We start from the raw sequence: 21467 nt of genomic DNA, 5'->3' as shown, positions 1-21467 counted from the left end.
ATGAGTGGATGAATGTGTTTATATAGCCATCCCTGTCCTGGGTATAGAAATAACTAATTTGATGGGAGCATAATCACAGTTGATTTTGAGTAGATTCAAAGCTTGGTGGTGAGTAAAACAATTTCCCACTTGCATGTGTAATTTCTCATCATTTTAAAAGAGATGATTATCTTTACTCTTTTATCATAAATGAAAGCAGACCACCATTATTACCTCTAGAGATAGATAGCACCACTATAATTTTATTATATTACTTTGCTTCTGAAAAGAGTAAATCTGAATACTTAAAAAATTTTCTAGGTGCACAATTTTTTATTTTTAAAATATTTGACAATGAGGACCCTTGTTAAAACATATAAATAAATGATATACCTTAAAATCAGTTAGCCATATTTTTATATCAAGAAAATATTCATAATATAATTTTTTTCTAAAAATAATATTTTTTAATTTCAGCACCGTGTGGAAGTCGTTCAACAGGTTCAGAAGGCACTGTTCTATCACCAAACTATCCAAAAAATTACAGTGTGGGACATAATTGTGTTTATTCTATAGCAGTTCCCAAGGAGTTTGGTAAGTAAGATTCATCTCATCATGTAGTATATCATTCTAAATATGCTTTATTTTCACTGTATGCTATTCAAAATGTTAGTTGCTTTTTAATGAAAATATTTACTGGTCATAAAGTACTCAAAAATTATTTTTAGATAGTAGCTTTGTAATAATAAAATTTTGAGTTTATTTTTTGCATTCTGAATTTATAGTCAAGTACACAGGTGAACAACAATATAAAAATGAAAACAGGATTGTTTTTAATTTTTAAAAATAAGTACATCCAGTAACCCTGCAAGTGCCTTCATATTGGAATTTCATAAAATGGGAAATTACCAGAGCATAAAGCAAAGTCTACTCTGCCAAATATGCATATATTCAAATATGGAGCTGTTACAATAATAACAAAATATGTATAAAACAATTATATTAGTTTTATATTTTATAAACACATTTGCAGATAAAAAATATTTTTATTTTAAGCACCTAGTTTCTACAACAGCAGTGAATATAAAAAGACAGCAAAGGACATTTTGGCTCTTCTTGTCAACCTGACAATCTGTTCTACATTGGCATTGAGAAGACAATGTGTCCTTTGCTGACTTCACATCTCCCTGATCACAAGTCTTAGAAGTCACTTACCTGGCTTCTAAAGGTTTTGGATCTGAAATTCAGCTGGATCTAACCCAGGTTAAGCTCTGTTTATGGATGGATAGGCAAAGGAAATTTAGTGAACAGCAAAGTGTGGGAGAGAGGCTGAAAGATTTTTAGACTTCTACAATTTAGATTTACAGCGCTGTGTTACATGGTGAAGAATTTGCTAGGAAATGAATGTCTGGGTCAGGATGACGGAGTATTTTAGCAGAAGGATATAGATTTTATCATATCAAGATTTTTGGATCACATCTTCACTTAATGTTTGTGCTGATAATAAAATAAGCTGATGCTTCCAGTCCAATTTCTTATAATGAGAATTTACCTATATATCCTCCTTTTCTCTATTCTGAAACAAGTCCAAGATCCACAACTTAGTAAAGAGAACATTATCATCAGACAGGAAGTATTAAATCTTTTATTTTAACCTTGAAATAGAATTGATGATGCCAACATTAGCACAGTCTTTTTCTGCAATCTCTTATTCCTTAGCATGTTGATTTATTTATTCAGAGTTGAGCTCTTTGATTATGAAGAAAAGGACAGTTTAGAAAGAAAAAAATCATCCATATAATTGTGTTTATTGTATTGCATTTTGTGCCCAGAAGAGTTTTCCCTTTCTAGAGGGCTTTGTAGTCCCCAGTCACCAAAAATATTACATGGTGACTGATAGAATCTTAGCAGTGCTAATCCAGAAGACTGCATGGCTATCTGAGTCTCTCTGGAAGCCATTAATTTGTTCTGTTAGATTCTATTCTTGAGAACAGAATGCAGCCAAAGGATTGAAAAAGAAGAAAATCACATTTTCTTTCCCGATACATACACATGTTGGTCACCGGGAGGTATTTGATAGTAGCTTATATATGTATGTATATTCAAAGAGAGAAGAAAAAAGTTCTGATTAAAATTAAATTAATGGATTCCTAGTGAATGGAATTTGTATTTTAGCAGAGTTAATGTAAGTAAAATTAAATTCTCTTAATATGAAAAATAATACAACCAATAATTGGTGATTTTTAACACTAATTTTTTCAAACAAGTCTTGGATTTTCTGTGGATAAAATCAGGTACACTTTGATTAACTAGTAAGGAAACTGATTTTATTTTTCTATAAATGTTGCATCATTCTTTATTTCAAACTTTATATGAAGTCAAACAGATTCTAATCTAATTTTAGTTTGTCACACATTAGCTATCTGTCGTTGGACAAATAAACATAACTTCTTTGAAACTCAGTTTCTTTATGTGTAAAGCAGGGATCATTATGTATATGGAGCAGAGCTATTGTTAGTAGTAATAAGACTATGTATATATAGTATGTCATAGTCGATAATTCATACTATTGGGTTAAGAATGCCAGTTTTGGAGACAGATTTCCAGATTGAGAACACAACTCAATTTTCTCTTTTCCATTGGACTAATTACATGAGTCTTACTTTTCGTATCTCTGAAATAGAAGTGATGTGTCTATTTCTTAGAGTTATTTTATAATTAAATAAAATATGTGTAAGTCATTATATAGTATATTATAAGTCACATACACACCTGGATGCACATACAAACACACTTTATGTTCACATTCATAGGTACTCCTAACCTCAAAAGTTGAAATAAAATGACATGGATTACTCAGTAGCCCTAGGGTCTTAAGAGTAACATGGCTAAAAATAAAACATTTATATTGTATAATTAAAGCATGAAAACACATATTTTGTGCTTTACATCTCCAGTGAATATCTAATCACCTATTGATCACTTGAAATTTTCTGAAAACAAAATAGAGGAATTAAAAACTGCAGTCATAGATATCTTTCTGTCCCTACCTTTCCCTCTTTAATGTGAGATAATCAAGCAACAGTTACTGGATCTCTGCAAATCAAATTTTTTGTTTGTTTGTTTCTTCCTCTCTTTCTCACTTTGCCATGATTTCCTTCTGTTGCTTTTGTGTTGTGTTTTATGACTTTTGATATCACGTCATAACATATCACTTTTCACATTTTTCCTGTCATTTATCCCAAATTATAACCATTTCTTCCTCCATATCTTTTATATGCAGACACTTAGAATTTAATTTTTAAATATTGTAGCAAAATATCTGTCAATACACTCGATTCATTTATTGAGATTTCATGTTTTTACAAGGGTTAAACTTCTAAAGTCATTATATAAGGAGAAAACCACATGCAATCAACATTACCCATGAAAATACCGTGTCAGCTGTAGAAGATCATCCACAGTATTTTGTGTAAGCCATATTATCTCAACAATTCTAACAGGACATTTTTTCCTCCAGTGTTAGAAAGATAGCAGTTGTTCAGATAATACCAGATGAGCTAGTTTGGTTTCTTATAGGTCATTTACTACAAAATTGCTTTCATTTATTTATTTTTGCCCAGTGTAGATTTGAATTCATATGAATTAAATGTGCATATAATGTAACTCTACTGGTTGACTGAGTGAATACTATTTTGTCAGTGAATTTCTGTCTTTAAGTTTTTCTAGATAAGAGTCAATTCATAACACTTTTATCAGCATCATTGATTTCATTTCAACTTCATCTATTAGGGTCATCTGGTAATATTCATTCTGTAGGATTCTGGTTCTAAATACTTAGAAAATAACATTTATGGGTCAGTTGTTGATATTTAGCTGTCTTTCCTCTAATGAACTATTTCCCTTTTAATTTTTTTTTTTTTTTTTTAATTTAAGAATGTTCTGTTTTGGACTTCCATGGTGATCCAGTAGTTAAGACTCCACACTTCCTCTGTGGGGGGCATGGGCTCAATCCCTAATCAGGGAACTAAGATCCTACATGACACACAAAGGGCAGAAAAAAAAAATACCTTAGTTTATGTATTAATAAAATAAGTTTTATTTTTCCTTCATTTTAATGTTTAACAATAAGTTGTTTCCCTTTATGGTTTGTTTGCTATAGTCTTCATGCACTGTTTTTAAGTGCCAAAAACATAGCAGACAAATTTTATTTTATTTTGAATTTGGTATAGGATAGATATTTTGAATATAAGAGAACTGTTGACATTGTTGGGGGAAACATTTTTATTGATATTATATATTTATACCTGTAGTGTAGGGCCAAAGTCATTTTGCAAGGAGGAGGTGGCTAGTAAATTTGGGGAATAAATGTTGTGGATTTCTATTTCCATAAGCTTGGCTGAAATAAAACAGAAAGAGGTAAGAGCTATAACCAAAGTACCATACTAGTCAAAGGCTAGTGTTTGTGTTTGTCTGTTTTTTCTTGGGATAGAAAGTAATGGAGTTTTTAGCTTAAAGCCTAACAGAAATATAGTAGAGAGGGCAAAATTGAAGATTTTAGATGGACCAGTTAGTAAAGCACGATGCTTAAAGCAATCTAAGGAGATGGGATTTTAAAGACCTAGAGGGCCTCTTCAAACTATAATGCAGGAGAAATCATTCATGATTAGTATCATTGTACCTCAGTTAATTTCACATGCAACATTGCCTTTTGAAATTATCATCGCTTCCTGATCTCCTTCCTCTCTTCCCCTTCTTCCATCACTCACTCTTTACATTCTGGAAAGTATCTGCAAAATAAATGTATTAGTATCCTAAGTCTGCCTTAACAAAGTATCACAAATTTAGTGGCTTAGAACAACAGAGGTTTATTCTTTCACAGTTCTGGAGACTAGACCCCTGAAATCAAGGTATCGGTAACATTACACTCCCTCTGCAGATCCTAGAGAAGAATCCTTCCTTGCTTCTTCCTAACTTTAATGGCCCCAAGCAATCCTTGAAGTTCTGTAGTTTGTAGCTACATCACCCAGGTGGCGCTAGTGGAGAAGGGAATGGCTACCCACTGGTAAAGAACCCCCTGCCAATGCAGGAGACACAAGAGACTCAGGTTCAACTCCTGGGTCAGGAAGATCACCTGGAGGAGGGCATGGCAACCCACCCTGGTAGCATTTTGTATCATTTGTTCTAGGGACACCAGTTGTAGGATTTAGTGTCCACCCTAATCCATAACCTCATCTGAATCTTAGTTATATCTGCAGAGGTCGTTTTTCCAAATACAATGATATTCTGAGTGCCTGGGTGGGATTGAATATTAAGGGGACTCTATTCAACACACTACAGAGGATAGACTATATTACTAGGGTTTTATGTAGAAAATCCTAGTATAAATTACTCTACAAAGCATGTATCAAATATTAACTATATAGAATGTAAACTAACATTCAGATTTCTTGGAGAATTCCAACATGTAAATCACCTTGAGGAAATCCAGGATAGTCTATGGTGACTTAACTTTGTGTTTAGCTTCCCAGATAGTCTCACCTCCTTAAAGACCCATACTGAACACATATTTGTTAAGATATAAAGCTTACTTTTTCCCAAGACTGGCTTTCAAAAGTGGCATCTTGGAAATGTGCATGAAAAGCTTTTCAGGTTTTCCTTCTTAGGTTTCCCAGATATCTGCACTATCTCTTATCTTTTGTTGTTGTGTAGACTATTGGCTGCATAGATTTCAAATTCATGAATCCTTAAATCACACAAAGTTATTGTCAGTCTAGTATACTCTGTACAGGGGCATGGAGTTACCAAGACCTTTTGTGTATTTGCTGTGGGAAAAGATTTTTGTTTATCTTTAAATTAGCTATCATCACCTTAAACTTTTCTTCTACTCTACATATTTTGTTTCTTATTCACAACCATTGTCTTTATATTTCCTAGTGTGGTATTTTCCCTCTAGTCAATCTGCAAAAATCTTTCTCTATGATACTGCCTACAAAATAGGATTAAACTTATTTTTTAAACTAATTTGAACTTTATTAAAACTTATGATCTATTAACAACTATCTCATTAATCCTTATTATATACATTAAATGTATTACTTCCCTTCCATCTTACAGACTTAGGAAATTGAATGATGATTGTTGAATACAATCTATTTTTGCAATACATCTTTCAATTTTCTGTGTAAACTCTTAGTCTATGAAAAGTAGTCTTTAAAAATTTAGGTCTCCTTAAAACTTAAAAGGAAAAACCAAAATGGATTGAAACTAAGATGCGCACACACACTATATATAAACATATATATGTGTATACATATATATATTGACAATTCAGTTATATCAGTACATATATTCATTCTTTTTTGATTCTTTACCCCATAGGTTATTACAAAATATTGAATAGAGTTCCCTGTGTTATACAATAGGTTCTTATTAGTATCTATTTTACATATAGTAGTGTGTGTTAATCCCAAGCTCCAAATTTTTCCCTCCCCCTCACATTTCCCCTTTGACAACCATAAATTTGTTTTCAAAACCTGTTAATCTGTTTCTATTTGTAAACAAGTTCATTTATATAATTTTAATTAGATTCCACATATGAATGATATTATATGATATTGTCTTTGTCTGATATGATAATCTCTAGGTCTATTTATGTTGCTGCAAATGGCATTAATTCATTATTTTTAATGACTGAGTAATATTCCACTGTGTGTGTGTGTGTGTGTGTGTGTGTGTGTGTGTACACACATGGACATGGACATAAGTGAGCAAACTCCAGAAGACTGTGAAGGACAGGGAAGCCAGGCGTCCTGCAGTCCATGGAGTCACAAAAAGTCAGACACAAATAAGCAACTAAACAACAAATATACATATGTGTTTTTGTGTGTATATATATGTGTGTGTCTGTGTGTATACACCACATATATATATATATACACTACATCTTATTAATCCATTCCTCTGTCCATGAACATTTAGATTGCTTTCATGTCTTAGCCATTGTAAATAGTGCCACAGGGAACATCAGGGTGCATGCATATTTTCAAATTATGGTTTTCTTTAGATATACAACCAGCAGTGGGATTGCAGGATCATATGGTAGTTCTTTTTCATTTTTTAAGGAACCTCCATAGTGTTCTCCATAGTGGTTGTACCAATTTATATTCCCACCTGCAGTGTAGGAGAGAATGTAAATTGGTCACACTTTAACCAGTGTTTCTTGTTTGCAGATTTTTTTTTTAATGATGGCCATTCTGACTGGTGTGAGGTTGTAGTTTTGATTTTTATTTCTTGATAATTAGTGATGTTGAGCAACTTTTAGTGTGCTTTTTGGCCATCTGTATGTCTTCTTTGGAGAAATATCTATTTAGATCTTATGCTCATTTTTTCATTGGATTGTTTGCTTTTTTTGACGTAGAGCTACATGAGCTGTTTTTATATTTTGGAGATTAATCCCTTGTCGTTAACCATTTCCCTTTTGATCTTATAGTGTTCTCAAATGACCTATTTTATTCAGCATTGTTTACATAATTTATGTGGTTGTTACCTGTCTTTATACTTAATTCAGTAATTTATTGTCACTGAGTTTCCCCACATTTTAGTGACAAACTGTTTTGAGATTTTTTTTTTATTCTCATTAGGTCACTACATTATTTTATTGGCATTCTGTTTTTGCCTGGTATGAAGTTTTCAGTAATAAATAAACTCTTACAGTCAATAAAGGCTATTTATATTTGAAGTGTATGATACTTCATTTTTTAGCAGTACATTTGTATCAAATTTAATGATTTGTCTTTTGTAAATATTGAATTTACTTATCTAACAATGATGAATAATCTTCATAAAATGTGTGTTTACTCAAAATTTGTATTTACTATTTATCATCACTAGTTAAATATGAAACACTTGAAAAGGAAAGCTCTTTTAAAACTGATGATTGTGTTAATGTCAGTATACAAAATGACTAAGCTAATTTTACCCTTGTAAGAAAGGAAGCTTTTTTTGAGCCTAATATTTTAGGGTAAGGAATATTTAATTAGAATATGTAAAATTATATTATTTAATTATTTGGTTACTATTCATAATTAGATTTGTGGCCATATTTGGTCACTAGCTAGAATAGGACCCCCCCATTCAAGTTTGGTTCAGATGTCAAGACTCATGATACCACACTTTGACCAAGATGGTAAAAAAGATGTATTACTGATACAATGAGGCTTTCTGAGAAGAGCAGGACAGTATCCAAAATTGGATCCAAGCAGATCCAAAATTGCTTAAGGGAGCAAAGAAAGCTAGCTGGTTTTGGGTTTTATAGGGGTGATACTGGAGTGAAAGCTCCTACATGCTGGTCAGGGCTTGTGAGATTCAAAATTCCCATTGCTTATAAAGGAGAATGCATACATGTGTTCTTATCAGCTTGCCCAAATATCAGGCAAAAGGGAAACTGGGGGATGGGGAGGAGAGCTTGAAACTTGTGAGCAGTTAAAGATCAATGATGGATCGGCCTTCATCACAATTCACTCTCAGTGTTTGACTGAGTGAATTGCACCATGTTTGAACTTGTTTATAGCCACAGTGGTACTTTGTGAATTATAGATCTATTTAGTAAAGGAGATGAAAATTCATTGAACACCTTGTTCTAGAGCTCAGCAATATGGTGAGAATTGAAATGAGTACCTTGATCATTAGCAAGAATGATTAGAACTCTGTGTAGAGGCACATGTGGCATTGTCTGCATTTTGGGAATGTCTAAGACAAGATTTCAGAATTTTTTTCCTCATAAAGGGCAACCCTCGACCACATGGTCAGACAGTTGGCAACGGCCCAGTAGTTTGCAAAAAGTGTTCAGTTGTACTGATTTATTGACAAGGGTGGTCAGTGTAAAATGCCTGACTGAAGTTTGGGCAGTTGCACTAATTGAGTCCTTTAACAGAGATGTCTTAGTTAAGATTTGAAAAGCAATGGCTCTCCAGGAAGTTGAGTCACGTATGATGATGGTAGCTGTACTTGCTGTGACATGTACAAACTTTGTTTGCTATCCACTCAAGATCCAAAGCAGTTCCTCTAGCTAAGGGGTTCAGAAGAGTAGTGACTGCCTGTGAAACCATAGTGTCTGTCAAGGAACTAAGATTAGGGCAGACCACACCCTCATTGGGGTGGGTTACCCCAGGGGGCCTACGTTTGGCTTTAACAAATAGGTATCATTTCCATTTTAGCAAGAAAGCCTTAGCAGCCATACCCAGCTTGCAAGGTACTACTTTCATGATCCAAGGTGTAATGGAAAGCTGGATAGAGAGGATCATGATCTTAGAGCCTGTGACTGCCTCTGTTTCCAGGAGATCCCAGTATGCAGCATTGTCATTGTGATGACATAGGGCTTCAGGTGGGAACCTCTTGCATTTGAAGTCCATGGGCAACTTATGGCTACTATGAGTGGCCCAGAAATTCCAAGAGGCATGAGAGGAAGTTGCTAAAGCCTTTACAGTGAAGAAGTCAAAGGGTAAAAAGTGGCAGCACCAGTTATATTAAAATTTGGAAAGATTCTAGAGGCTTTTTTTTCTTTTTTTTGGTAAAAGGCCCCATTCAAGGTAGTTCAGTATACTAGTAACAGGATAAATGGGCTTAAGTAAATGAAACATATTTTTATAAATGAAAAATATGTTGCCCTCAAAATCTAAAAATTGCTAAAATATTTTCAGCTTGTTTTAACACTGTGGTACCATGAGAGTCAAGGTTTATTTCTTAATGGTGTTAAGGATGGAGTAGCTTTTGACTGACCAATTAATAGCTCAGGATTTAACTCAAGAGACAGGGCCTTCTAATACGTGTAGGGAAATGAAACCACCACCACCCCTTTTTGTGAACTCTTTTATATCTGCTTGTCTTGAATGATTGTGACAAATGAATCTCCTTGAAGGAAGATATGATGTTACCTGTGCTCCTAGACAAAGTTGAATGCAGTTACCATCTTGCCTACCAAGGCAGTATGCAGTGGCTAGGCTTCTGAAGACCTCATAGGTAGCCAGGTAAAGTTGTCCTTTCAAAGTGCAAAGCAGAGAGCATATCTCAAAGGCAAACTATAGCTGAGTGTCTTTTGAAACTGATATTAAATAGATGAGATGAGCGAAATCAGGGCTTCCCAGGTGGCGCAGTGGTAAAGAATCCACCTGCCAATGCAGGAGATGCAGATGTGGGTTTGATTACTTGGTTGGGAATATTCCCTGGAGAAAAATGGCAGCATGCTCCAGTATCCTTGCCTAGAAAATCCCATGGACAGAGGAGCCTGATAGTTATAGTACACAGGGTCTCAAAGAGTCAGACATGACTTAACGACTAAGCACACACATGAGCCAAATCATTAGCAAAATATTACCACCTAGTGATTAGATGGGGCTCATAACTTAGACAATATTGGATATGAGGCCTTTAATGAGTGGAGCAACAGAATTAGAGTTTCAGAAAACCACTGTGAGTTACCATTCATTTTTCCCAGGTTTAAGAAAAGCCTAGCTTGTGTGTTAGTTGCTGTTGTGTCCAACTCTTTGTGACCTCATGAACTAAGCCCACCAAGCCCCTCTGTCCATGGAATACTCCAGGCAAGAATACTGGAGTGGTTAACCATTCCCTTCTCCACGGAAGAAGATGGGAGGTCCCCTGGATGGGACCTAACCTCAGTCTCCTGCATTGCTGACAGATTCTTTACAGTCTGAGCCACCAGGGAAGCCCAAATTGGCTATTAAATGGAGAAGTAGTGGTGATAAATACCCCTTCTATAAATGTCTTTTACAGTGGGCTTCAATATATGAAGACTCTGTTTTAAAATGCAGTGAACCATATGAACTATTTTAAGTGTTAAGAAAAGGCCATGGGATCTCAATTTCTTAGCCTGTTGTAAATGCAAAAGATATAACTTAATTTATTACATTTCTGGTTACAGCTTCTTTCATGACCACTGTTGGATATTTAGGGAGTGCAGTAGTTCTGATGATTAAAATGAAGCATACTTATTTGTTCACTCAGCACAGTTCAGTCACTCAGTCATGTCTGACTCTTTGAGACCCCATGAATTTCAGCACGCCAGGTCTTCCTTTCCATTACAACTCCCAGAGTTCACCCAAACTCATCTCCATCAAGTGGGTAATCCCATACAGCCATTTCATCCTCTGTCGTCCCCTTCTCCTACTACCCCCAATCCCTTCCGGCATCAGAGTCTTTTCCAATGAGTCAACTCTTCTCATGAGGTGGCCAAAGTATTGGAGTGTCAGCTTTAGCATCAGTCTTTCCAGAGAACACCCATGACTGATCTCCTTTAGAATGGACTGGTTGGATATCCTTGCAGTCCAAGGGACTCTCAAGAGTCTTCTCCAACACCACAGTTCAAAAGCATCAATTCTTCAGTGCTCACCTTTCTTCACAGTCCAACTTTCACATCCTACATGACCAACATAGCCTTGACTAGATGGACCTTGATTGACAAATAATGTCTCTGCTTTTGAATATGCTATTTAGGTTGGTCATAACTTTCTTCCCAGGGGTAAACATCTTTTAATTTCATGGCTGCAATCACAATCTGAAGTGATTTTGGAACCCCCCAAAATAAAGTCTGACACTATTTCCACTGCTTCCCCACCTATTTCCCATGAAGTGATGGGACCAAATGCCGTGATCTTCATTTTCTTTTTTTTTTTTCAAAAACAAAATTAATTTTATTTTTATAAAAAGGTTTTAATTATACAGTTTATAATACATGTACCTATGCAAACATAATCAAAGGCAATTTAATCGTTTGACTTTCACAAAGTTATAAACTTTTAATGTAGGCATCATTATGTATTTTATCAACCAGGACAACAATAATCATTCCTCATTCTCTTAAATATATATTGAGCACCTACAAGATATCAAGTACCAGGTTGGCCTCTAGAAACTGAGCTTTAAGCCAACTTTTTCGCTCTCCTCTTTCACTTTCAACAAGAGGCTTTTTAGTTCCTCTTCACTTTCTGCCATAAGGGTGGTGTCATCTGCATATCTGAAATTATTGATATTTCTCCCAGCAATCTTGATTCCAGCTTGTGCTTCCTCCAGCCAGTGTTTCTCATAATGTACTCTGCATACAAATTAAATAAGCAGGGTGACAATATACATCCTTGACGAACTCCTTTTCCTATTTGGAACCAGTCTGTTGTTCCATGTCCAGTTCTAACTGTTGCTTCCTGACCTGCATACAAATTTCTCAAGAGGCAGATCAAGTGGTCTGGTATTCCTGTCTCTTACAGAATTTTCCACAGTTATATGTGTTATACACAGTCAAAGGTTTGGCATGGTCAATAAAGCATAAATAGATGTTTTTCTGGAACTCTCTGGCTTTTTCCATGATCCAGTGGATGTTGGCAGTTTGATCTTTGGTTCCTCTGCCTTTTCTAAAACCAGCCTGAACATCTGGAAATTCACGGTTCATGTATTGCTGAAGCCTGGCTTGGAGAATTTTGAGCATTACTTTACTAGCGTGTGAGATGAGTGCAATTGTACAGTAGTTTGAACTTTCTTTGGCGTTGCCTTTCTTTGGGATTGGAATGAAAACTGACCTTTTTCAGTCCTGAGGCCACTGCTGTGTTTTCTAAATTTGCTGGCATATTGAGTGAAGTCCTTTCATAGCATCCTCTTCCAGGATTTGAAATAGCTCAACTGGAATTCTGTCACCTCCAATAGCTTTGTTCGTAGTGATACTTTCTAAAGCCCACTTGACTTCACATTCCAGGATGTCTGGCTCTAGGTGAGTGATCACACCATCCTGATTATATGGGTCATGTAGCTCTTTTTTGTACAGTTTTTCTGTGTATTCTTGCCACCTCTTCTTAATATCTTCTGCTTCTGTTAGGTCCATACCATTTCTGTCCTTTATTGAGCCCATTTTTGCATGAAATGTTCCCTTGGTATCTCTAATTTTCTTGAAGATATCTCTGGTCTTTCCCATTCTGTTGTTTTCCTCTATTTCTTTGCATTGATCACTGAGGAAGGCTTTCTTATCTCTCCCTGCTATTCTTTGGACCTCTGCATTCAGATGCTTATACCTTTCCTTTTCTCCTTTGCTTTTTGTTTCTCTTCTTTTCACAGCTATTTGTAAGGCCTCCCCAGATAGCCATTTTGCTTTTTTGCATTTCTTTTCCATGGGGATGGTCTTGATCCCTGTCTCCTGTACAATGTCATGAATCTCCATCCATAGTTTATCAGGCACTCTATCAGATCTAGTCCCTTAAATCTATTTCTCACTTCCACTGTATAATCATAAGGAATTTGATTTAGGTCATACCTGAATGGTCTAGTAGTTTTCCCTCCTTTCTTCAATTTAAGTCTGAATTTGGCAATAAGGAGTTCATGATCTGAGTTACAGTCAGCTCCCTATCCTGTTTTTACTGACTTTATAGATCTTCTCCTTCTTTGGCTGCAACGAATATAATCAATCTGACTTCAGTGTTGACCATCTGGTGATGTCCATGTGTAGAGTCTTCTCTTGTGTTGTTGCAAGACAGTGTTTGCTATGACCAGTGTGTTCTCTTGGCAAAACTCTATTAGCCTTTGCCCTGCTTCATTCCATACTCAAAGGCCAAATTTGCCTGTTACTCCAGATGTTTCTTGACTTCCTACTTTTGCATTCCAGTCCCCTATAATGAAAGGACATCTTTTTTGGGTGTTAATTCTGAAACGTCTTGTAGGTCTTCATAGAACCGTTCAACTTCAGCTTCTTCAGCGTTAGTGTTTGAGGCATAGACTTGGGGTACTGTTATATTGAATGGTTTGCCTTGGAAACGAACAGAGATCATTCTGTTGTTTTTGAGATTGCATCTAAGTACTGCATTTTGGACTCTTTGGTTGACCATGATGGCTACTCCATTTCTTCTAAGGGATTCCTTCCCACAGTAGTAGATACAATGGTCATTTGAGTTAAACTCACCCATTCCAGTCCATTTTAGTTCACTGATTCCTAGAATGTCGATGTTCACTCTTGCCATCTCCTGTTTGACTACTTCCAATGTGCCTTGATTTATGGAACTAATATTGCAGGTTCCTATGCAATATTGCTGTTTACAGCATCAGACCTTGCTTCTATCACCAGTCACATCCACAACTGGGTGTTGTTTTTGCTTTGGCTCCATCCCTTCATTCTTTCTGAAGTTATTTTTCCACTGATCTCAAGTAGCATATTGGGCACCCACTGACCTGGGGAGTTCCCCTTTCAGTATGCTATCATTTTGCCTTTTCATACTGTTCATGGGGTTCTCAAGGCAAGAACACTGAAGTGCTTTGCCATTGCCTTCTCCAGTGGACCACATTCTGTCAGACCTCTCCACCATGACCTACCCGTCTTGGGTGGCCCCACAGGCCATGGCTTAGTTTCATTGAGTTAGACAAGACCGTGGTCCCTGTGATTAGATTGACTAGTATTCTGTGATTATGGTTTGTGTATCTGGCCTCTGATGCCTCCCGCAATACCTACCATCTTACTTGGGTTTCTCTTACCTTGGACATGGGATATCTCTTCACAGCTGCTCCAGCAAATCGCAGCCACTGCTCTTTACCTTGGACAAGGGGTATCTCTTTATATTTAATAAGTCCTTTAGATTACAGGTTATGAACTGTAATCTATTTAAGTATAGTGAGATCTCCAAGAATAATTATAATTTCACCTTCTATTTTGATTAAGGCCATGAAGGTTTGCCAGTTGGTTCATATTAGTAAATATTAAAGTTAATTCAAAACTCATGTTGCTGCTAAGTCACTTCAGTTGTGTCCGACTCTGTGTGACCCCATAGACAGCAGCCCACCAGGCTCCCCTGTCCCTGGGATTCTCCAGGCAAGAACACTGGAGTGGGTTGCCATTTCCTTCTCCAATGCATGAAAGTGAAAAGTGAAAGTGAAGTCACTCAGTCGTGTCTGACTCTTTGCAACCCCATGGATTGCAGCTCACTAGGGTCCTCTGCCCATGGGATTTTCCAGGCAAGAGTACTGGAGTGGGGTGCCATTGCCTTCTCCAAACTCATGTTATAGAGATACAAAAGCCCATCTGAGACATTTAAAATTTTCACTTTATAAATATTGTAGTAAAATTTAGGTTGCTATTTGGATCAAATTGTGGACCTCCTTTTTAACTAGCTTGTTTATTGATTACCAGATGTGTTTTAGAGGTTCCAGAAATGCTCTCTAAAATGAAAGTGTTAGTCACTCAATCATGTCTGACTATGCGACAATGTGTCTTCCCAACCCAGGGATCACACCTGGGTCTTCTGCATTGCAGGCTAGTGTTAAAGAACTTGTCTGGCAAAGCAGGTAGACATAAAGAGATGTCGGTTCAGTCTCTGGGTCAGGAATATCCCCTGAGGAGGGCTTGACAACCCACACCAGTATTCTTGCCTGGAGAATCCCATGGACAGAGGAGTTGGGTGGGCTACAATCCCTGGAGTCTCGAAGACTCAGACATGACTGAAGCGACTTAACACGCATGCATGCTTTGGAGGAGGGAAGATCCCTTTGATCTCCTCATATTTATAAGTTTCTTCCTCCAGAATGTCAAATCTGTAACATCAGAGTTATGGGCTCCACCACAACAATCATCGCTTTATATAGATTAAGGATTGGGAGTTTAAGTAGCATTTGAATTATCTTCTTAGTTGTGCCACATGGGTACCATGAGTATTTTATTCTATAAGCTTGAGGATAAAGATCTTTGTTTGCAAAGAAACCTTGGCAGCAGTTATAGCAAAAGATATTTATAGAATGGTGAGTCATCTGCTTTTAGGACTGGAGACCTCAACATGCCACATGCTAACTCTTCTTCCACGCAATTGGCCATCCAACAGGACCACATATTTCACAGAGTATCAGTATTTTTCCTGAGAACTGTATAGAAGAAAGGCCACTGCCTGGTTGAGACCCACAGCCAGCAATCACAGAGTAAGAGTCATTTCTCTGAACCAAGCATTAGTCATAGTTTATGCTGGAATGAATATATGTAATTCAATCTGAGGCACAAAACAGGTCCAGTCTAAGATGCACAATCCAGAGTCTTTTTGAGGTGGGTCCCAACTCTTGTTTCTAAATGTCAATTATGAAAACTTCTGATGTAATTTGACTGAATCTATGATAAAGATTCATTGGAACTCAGCAAATGTAGATCAAAGCAGCATAGCTCAAACTCCAAGACTGCTAGTAGGTAACAGAGCTGATTACTAATTCAAAGCAAAAAAGGAAAGAAAATCTAGTGGTCATTGCCTAGACACCCTCTTAACTGCATCCATTGTTCTGGTTGCCCTTTAACCAAGTTTTTGTTTTTGTTTTTTTGGATTTTGAGAATAATCAGATCAGATCAGATCAGTCACTCAGTCGTGTCTGACTCTTTGCGACCCCATGAATCGCAGCATGCCAGGCCTCCCTGTCCATCACCAACTCCCGGAGTTCACTCAGACTCCCATCCATCGAGTCAGTGATGCCATCCAGCCATCTCATCCTCTGTCGTCCTCTTATCCTCTTGCCCCCAATCCCTCCCAGCATCAGAGTCTTTTCCAATGAGTCAACTCTTTGCAGGAGGTGGCCATAGTACTGGAGTTTCAGCTTTAGTATCATTCCTTCCAAAGAAATCCCAGGGCTGATTTCCTTCAGAATGGACTGCTTGGATCTCCTTGCAGTCCAAGGGACTCTCAAGAGTCTTCTCCAACACCACGGTTCAAAAGCATCAATTCTTCAGCACTCAGCCTTCTTCACAGTCCAACTCTCACATCCATACATGACCACAGGAAAAACCATAGCCTTGACTAGACGAACCTTTGTTGGCAAAGTAATGTCTCTGCTTTTGAATATGCTATCTAGTTTGGTCATAACTTTCCTTCCAAGGAGTAAGCGTCTTTTAATTTCATGGCTGCAGTCACCATCTGCAATGATTGGTACCACACAAACACCAGGGGAGTATGAAGATTTTTATTATTCACGTAATGAAGTTTAAACAAGTCCCAAATAGTGTAAAATATCAGGGAAAAGCATTGACTTTGGGGGTTTTAGTGTGGTTACAGGGTGGTAGTGGAGTGAGGGTTTCTATGTTCAGATCAGTGCATTTATGGTTTGAATTTTCCACTAATGCCCTAGGAAAGGGAAAATTCAGCCTTCTAATCAGTTTGCCCATATAGGAGTTCTAAGGGAAAGGGGAGCAGTAGGTCTTGAAAGTTCTCAGCAGTAGACATCATAATGGGTTTCAGACCCTTTAATATGAGCTTTAATTTATTATAAAGCTGTAATTTATAAATTGTATAGTAGCTTATGTGTTGGTATAATACCATGTATATCATAACTTCCTATTGCTATTATATTTTCTCCACTTTAAACAAAATTAATTCCTTTTATACTCTAAGACAATGACAGTAATATGCTCTAGAATATGATTAACTAAATTTTCAAAATAACTATCAAAAAATCTGTTATGTCATTATGATAAATGTATATTTGCATTAATTGTGTAATGGGTGTCAAAGTTGGTGTTTCACATTTCTTTCATTTTAAAACACAGTTATAGGAAATAAATTATTAATGATTCTGAATAAACCTTTGAAAAACATAGCACAGGAACACCAAGCTAGACATTTTGCAACAATTTCTTTATTTTTTAATATAAATTTATTTACTTTAATTGGAAGCTAATTACAATATTGTATTGGTTTTGCCATACATCAACATGAATCTGCCACAGGTGTACACATGTTCCCCATCCTGACCACCCCCCTCACCTCCCTCCCCATACCATCCCTCTGGGTCATCCCCGTGCACCAGCCCCAAGCATCCTGTATTATGCATCAAACCTAGGCTGGCTATTTGTTTCACATATGATATTATACATGTTTCAATACCAGTCTGCCAAATCATCCTACCCTCACCCTCTCCCACAGAGTCCAAAAGACTGTTCTATACATCTGTGTCTCTTTTGCTGTCTCATACACAGGGTTATTGTTACCATCTTTCTAAATTCCATATATATGCGTTAGTATACTGTATTGGTGTTTTTCTTTCTGGCTTACTTCACTCTGTATAATAGGCTCCAGTTTCATCCACCTCATTAGAACTGATTCAAATGTATTCTTTTTAATGGCTGAGTAATACTCCATTGTGTATATGTACCACAGCTTTCTTATCCATTCATCTGCTGATGGACATCTAGGTTGCTTCCATGTCCTGGCTATTACAAACAGTGCTGCAATGAACACTGGGGTACACGTGTCTCTCAATTCTGGTTTCCTCGGTGTGTATGCCCAGCAGTGGGATTGCTGGGTCATAAGGCAGTTCTATTTCCAGTTTTGTAAGGAATCTCCACACTGTTCTCCATAGTGGCTGTACTAGTTTGCATTCCCACCAACAGTGTAAGAGGGTCCCCTTTTCTCCACACTCTTTCCAGCATTTATTGCTTGTAGACTTTTGGATCGCAGCCATTCTGACTGGCGTGAAATGGTACCTCATTGTGGTTTTGATTTGCATTTCTCTGACCATGAGTGATGTTGAGCATCTTTTAAAGTGTTCTAATTTCATTCTTTTACAAATGGTTGACCAGTTTTCCCAGCACCACTTGTTAAAGAGTTTGTCTTTTCTCCATTGTAGATTCTTGCCTCCTTTTTCAAAGATAAGTTGTCCATAGGTGCATGGATTTATCTTTGGGCTTTCTATTTTATTCCATTGATCTATATTTCTGTCTTGTGCCAGTACCATACTGTCTTGATGACTGGCTTTATAGTAGAGCCTGAAGTCAGGCAGGTTGATTCCTCCACTTCAGTTCTTCTTTCTCAAGATTGTTTTGGTTATTCGAGGTTTTTTGTATTTCCATACAAATTGTGAAATTATTTGTTCTAGCTCTGTGAAAAATACCGTTGGTAGCTTGATAGGGATTGCATTGAATCTATAGATTGCTTTGGGTAGTATACTTATTTTCACTATATTGATTCTTCTGATCCATGAACATGGTACATTTCTCCATCTATTAGTGTCCTCTTTGATTTCTTTCACCAGTGTTTTATAGTTATATATATATATATATATATATATAGTTCTTTAGTGAATAAAATACTTAGGAATGTATCTGTAGGTTATTTTCTTTCATCACTTTAAGTATGTCCCACCATTCCCTCCTGGCCTAAAGAGTTTCTATTGAAAGATCAGCTGTTATCCTTATGGGAATCCCTTGTGTGTTATTTGTTGTTTTTCCCTTTCTGCTTTTAATATTTGTTCTTTGTGTTTGATCTTTGTTAACTTGATTAATATGTGTCTTGGGGTGTTTCCCCTTGATTTATCCTATTTGGGACTCTCTGGGTTTCTTGGACTTGGGTGATTATTTCCTTCCCCATTTTAGGGAAGTTCAACTATTATCTCCTCAAGGATTTTCTCATTGTCTTTCTTTTTGTCTTCTTCTTCTAGGACTCCTATGATTCGAATGTTGGGGTGTTTAACATTGTCCCAGAGGTCTCTGAGATTGTCCTCATTTCATTTAATTTGTTTTCTTTTTGCCTCTCTGATTCACTTATTTCTACCATTATTCTGCCTCCATTATCCTACTATTTGTTCCCTCCAGAGTGTTTTTTACATCATTTATTGCATTGTTCATTATACATTGACTCTTTTTTATTTCTTCTAGATCTTTGTTAAACCTTTCTTGCATCTTCTCAATCCTTGTCTCCAGACTATTTATCTGTGATTCCATTTGGTTTTCAATATTTTGGATAATTTTCACTATCATTATTTGGAATTCTTAATCAGGTAGATTCCCTATCTCTTCCTCTTTTGTTTGGTTTGATGGGTATTTATCCTGTTCCTTTACCTGCTGGGTATTCCTCTGTGTCTTCATCTTGTTTATATTGCTGTGTTTGGGGTGGCCTTTCTGTATTCTGGCAGTTTGTGGAGTTCTCTTTATTGTGGAGTTTCCTCACTGTGGGTGGGGCTGGACGGGTGGCTTGTCAATGTTTCCTGGTTAGGGAAGCTTGTTTCGGTGTTCTGGTGGGTGGAGCTGGATTTCTTCTCTCTGGAGTGCAATGAAGTGTCCAGTAATGAGTTATGAGATGTCAGTGGGTTTGGAGTGACTTTGGGTAGCCTATATATTGAAGCTCAGGGCTATGTTCCTGTGTTGCTGGAGAATTTGCACGGTATGTCTTGCTCTGGAACTTGTTGGCCCGTGGGTGGTGCTTGGTTTCAGTGTAGGTATGGAGGCATTTGATGAGCTCCTATTGATTAATGTTCCCTGGAGTCAGGAGTTCTCTGGTGTTCTCAGGATTTGGACTTAAGCCTCCTGCTTCTGGTTTTCAGTCTTATTTTTACAGTAGCCTCAAGACTTCTCCCAGAGAAGGCACCCCACTCCAGTACTCTTGCCTGGAAAATCCCATGGACGGAGGAGCCTGGTAGGCTGCAGTCCATGGGGTTGCTAAGAGTTGGACATGACTAGGCGACTTCACTTTCACTTTTCACTTTCATGCATTGGAGAAGGAAATGGCAACCCACTACAGTGTTCTTGCCTGGAGAATCCCAGGGACAGGGGAGCCTGGTAGGCTACCGTCTATGGGGTCACACAGAGTCGGACATGACTGAAGTGACTTAGCATAGCATAGCATAACAAGACTTCTCCATCTATACAGCACGATTGATAAAACATCTAGGTTAAAGATGAAGTTTCTCCATAGTGAGGGACACCCAGAGAGGTTCACAGAGTTACATGGAGATGAGAAGGGGGAGGAGGGAAATAAAGGCGACCAGGATGAGATGAGGTAGAATCAAAAGAAGTGAGAGCAAGCTAGCAAGTTATCACTTCCTTATGTGCACTCCACAGTCTGGACCACTCAGAGATGTTCACAGAGTTATACAGAGAAGAGAAGAGGGAGGAAGGAGACAGAGGTGGCCAGGAGGATAAAGGGGAGAATCAAAAGGAGAGAGATCCAGCCAGTAGTCAGTTCCCTAAATGTTCTCCACAGCCTGGAACACACAAAGAGATTCACAGAGTTGGGTGTGAAGAGAAGGGGGAAGGAGGAGATAGAGGTGACCTGGTGGAGAAAAAGGAGGGTACAAAGGGGGAGAGAGCGGTAAAGCCAGTAATCTCGCTCCCAAGTAAAAATGGGTACTGAGAATTGGGTTCTTAAAGGTAAAAATTGATAACAAATACCAAAAATCAAAGATCAAAAATCTAGAGTAGAGGTTGGATTTTCAAAAATTCAATATTAAAGGGAAAAAAAAGTCACAAAAATTAAAAAAAAAATATATATGAAGTTTCCTTTAAAAATATGGTCTCTTTTGTTTGTTTTGTTTGTTTTTGCAAAGGAATAGTAGGTTATAAAAATGAAAATTAAAAGTAATAGAGGACTTAAAATTTTTTAAAAAAATTAAAGGATGATTGTAAAAATAGTAAAAAAAAAAAATATCTAGGACTTTATGTGGTGTTGTTGTGGGCAGTGTGGGGTCAGTTCATTTTTGCATAGTTC

The 21467-nt window shown here is 37.1% G+C and overlaps 1 protein-coding gene across 3 annotated transcripts in view; it reads left to right on the top strand.

Annotated features, from left to right (window-relative positions):
- CSMD3 (CUB and Sushi multiple domains 3) overlaps positions 1–21467 on the top strand; it is a 1478779-nt gene that overhangs the window by 1181167 nt on the left and 276145 nt on the right. For all 3 annotated transcript variants that reach the window (XM_086335396.1, XM_086335395.1, XM_086335397.1), the window contains one exon: positions 457–573. In XM_086335396.1, coding sequence (XP_086191522.1) covers positions 457–573 — 117 coding nt within the window. The remainder of the gene's footprint in view (positions 1–456; positions 574–21467) is intronic.

Source organism: Bos grunniens, chromosome 14, assembly GCF_055505025.1.
Source record: "Bos grunniens cultivar Pamir isolate PY7600 chromosome 14, Bosgru_T2T1.0, whole genome shotgun sequence".
NCBI lineage: Eukaryota > Metazoa > Chordata > Mammalia > Artiodactyla > Bovidae > Bos > Bos grunniens.
The sequence above is the reverse complement of the archived record's forward strand: the minus strand, read 5'-3'. Positions and strand labels throughout refer to the sequence as shown.